The sequence below is a fragment of the Montipora capricornis genome, chromosome 8 (genome assembly GCF_036669925.1).
Source record: "Montipora capricornis isolate CH-2021 chromosome 8, ASM3666992v2, whole genome shotgun sequence".
NCBI classification, from domain to species: domain Eukaryota; kingdom Metazoa; phylum Cnidaria; class Anthozoa; order Scleractinia; family Acroporidae; genus Montipora; species Montipora capricornis.
This window is the reverse complement of record NC_090890.1, coordinates 43,012,631-43,014,864: the sequence shown is the minus strand read 5'-3', so window position 1 is coordinate 43,014,864 and position 2,234 is coordinate 43,012,631. Positions and strand designations below refer to the sequence as shown.

Sequence of the window (2,234 nt, the reverse complement as noted above, 5' to 3'; positions counted from 1 at the left end):
CTACATCGCCCAACTTAAACTTCGCGCGCGATGAGAGGAACCTGGTGTCCAGAGAAATGGTTGCGGCTTCGCAATGGAATCGGGACTGTTTCTTTCTTTTGTCGCAAGTCGTGGTTTATGGAGCACTTATTCGTTTACTTGATTTCTCAGGCATACAGAAGATAAAGAGTAGTGAAAGAGTTTTTAGTAAAGACGTTGTATGGTAATCAAACTCGGGTTCGTCGTGGATCTTAACCAAACGTATTTGGTGAAATCACTGAACGCGCTACTTACTAAAATGGCGACTCCTTTAGTATTTCCTATCCACGCGCGGGCTCGTAAATTTCAGCCATTTTGCTATACCCGAACGGGGGAAAACAAGTGACTTCCCAAAATGTGTGTACTGTGTGGAAGATTGTCGCGTCACTCGTGGCGTTATTTGGGGCCACGAGCGTCTTTCGTTTCGTTCGTTTCCCGGGGAAAGGAAATAAGGTCTTCCATCTTCTGTGTAAACATTGTGCTAATCGGCAAATGCCTTTCCATAGCGAATGCGTTCCTAAAAGATGGGCCTGACCGAAGAGGTAACCGTCAAGTTTAAACAAAAAGATTGACTTTTTAAAAGGAATGGTTCCGCCCTCGTCTGTTTTTGTTCGAATTCTTCCACGCATGGTTGATAATCCGAGATGGCAATCAATATTTGTACGGCGATAAAAGAGACTGAGGATCTTCAAAACAAGAAAATGGAACATGTTGCAATATAGTACGGATTGTCGTTGGAGGCTTTTTCATTGTATACATTATCACAGGGCTATGTCTCGCGGCTGATTGAGAAATGATCCGCACTCGGTGAATTGAAATACCGCACCTTTTTTGTGTGTCTTCTTGGGAACGTATTCTAGTTGTTAAAATGATTAAATTTCAAGTCATTGCCTCTAGGAAATCTCGCCACTGTTTGAAATCTCTTGTCTTGCATTGCATCTTATCTTGCAATTTGAAACATCGCCGTTTTATTCTTTCATTGTCACAAGATCTCAAAGGTGAAAATGTTTTTGTCTCTAAAGTACTATTTTAATCTAGTTCTTTCTGGTGGCGTGATTTCTCCATCCCCGTTAATGATGAAAATTTTAAAGAGATATATTTATTTAAAGAATAAAATTAAGCGTCAAGCGCACGCATGCATTTATCTCATTGATACGATAGATTTACATTTTGATACTAACTAAATATTAGACATCCGTATTTTGAATAGAAAGTAGTTTTGTGCTGTTGTTAAAACTAGAGTCGTTTTTATTTGAGTTACATGAATCCAAAAAAACAAAGTAATTTTGACAGACAACCACAAACAGCCAATCGCAATCGCAGCAATGCAATAAATACAGCAGCCAATCACAGCAGACGCAGATAACTGAGTGAGCCAATCATATCCCAAAGGAAATCCATGCACCGGCGCAAAGCGCGGGAAAACGTGTGTGCGTCTTGATGCAACCACCAAAGTAATCGCTATGTAACTTTCGGTAGGCAATTAACCGAGTAATTTACCAAGTAGGGGACTTCGTGTCCTATTGTATAATTACCTGCCTTTGGGCGAATTCGTTAAATAAAAACAACTCTAGAAGTTCTAAACCCCGAAAGGGAATGGGGTGGACAATGTGTCAGGGTTTAGTGAACTTTTCGTGCATCTAAAACTACTGCATGGGTGCTTTATAAGTTGTATTGCATGCTACATTGTAGATAGACGTTTTGTGATCGTGATGTGGAATAAAACTATTTTTATAAGTTTACCATGTTGGTAGTCCAAGTTATCTGGATTCTTGCTTATTCGCAGATACGTATACAGAAGGTCAGGAGCACATGATCTTGCAGTGTGTAACTTGTAACTCTTTTCCTTGGAACAAAGCTGCGGATTTTAGGACACCAATTTTATGCCCAAATATGGGCCAAAATAAGATCGACGCTGCACGTGCGAAAAAATGCACGAGCTACGTTACACCAAATAAGGAAGTTTTTATATAAAAAAAAACAACTCTGAACCAGAGTTAAACGCTTCAATGTCATGAGCTTCTGAGAAGGTTTTAATAGGGGAAAAACTGGTAACACTGAAAGCAAATTTAGGATTTTTCGGAGAAAAATTTAAAAATGCAATTTTAAAGGTTGCGAGGCGATACATTTTTTGAAATCGAACTGAATCCGAAAAGCATATCATTAGAGGCGGAAAACACAGGGGTTTCCAGAAGAAAAAAAAATTCTTCGGATAA

General features: G+C 39.3%; 1 protein-coding gene across 2 annotated transcripts in view; it reads left to right on the top strand.

Moving 5' to 3' along the window:
* Window positions 1-1,760, top strand: part of LOC138059418 (uncharacterized) — a 39,388-nt gene extending 37,628 nt beyond the window's left edge. For both annotated transcript variants that reach the window (XM_068905016.1, XM_068905015.1), the window contains exon 22: window positions 1-1,760. This exon is cut by the window's left edge and continues 92 nt beyond it. In XM_068905016.1, coding sequence (XP_068761117.1) covers window positions 1-34 — 34 coding nt within the window. In that variant the 3' untranslated portion in view covers window positions 35-1,760.
* Window positions 1,761-2,234: the final 474 nt, after the last annotated feature.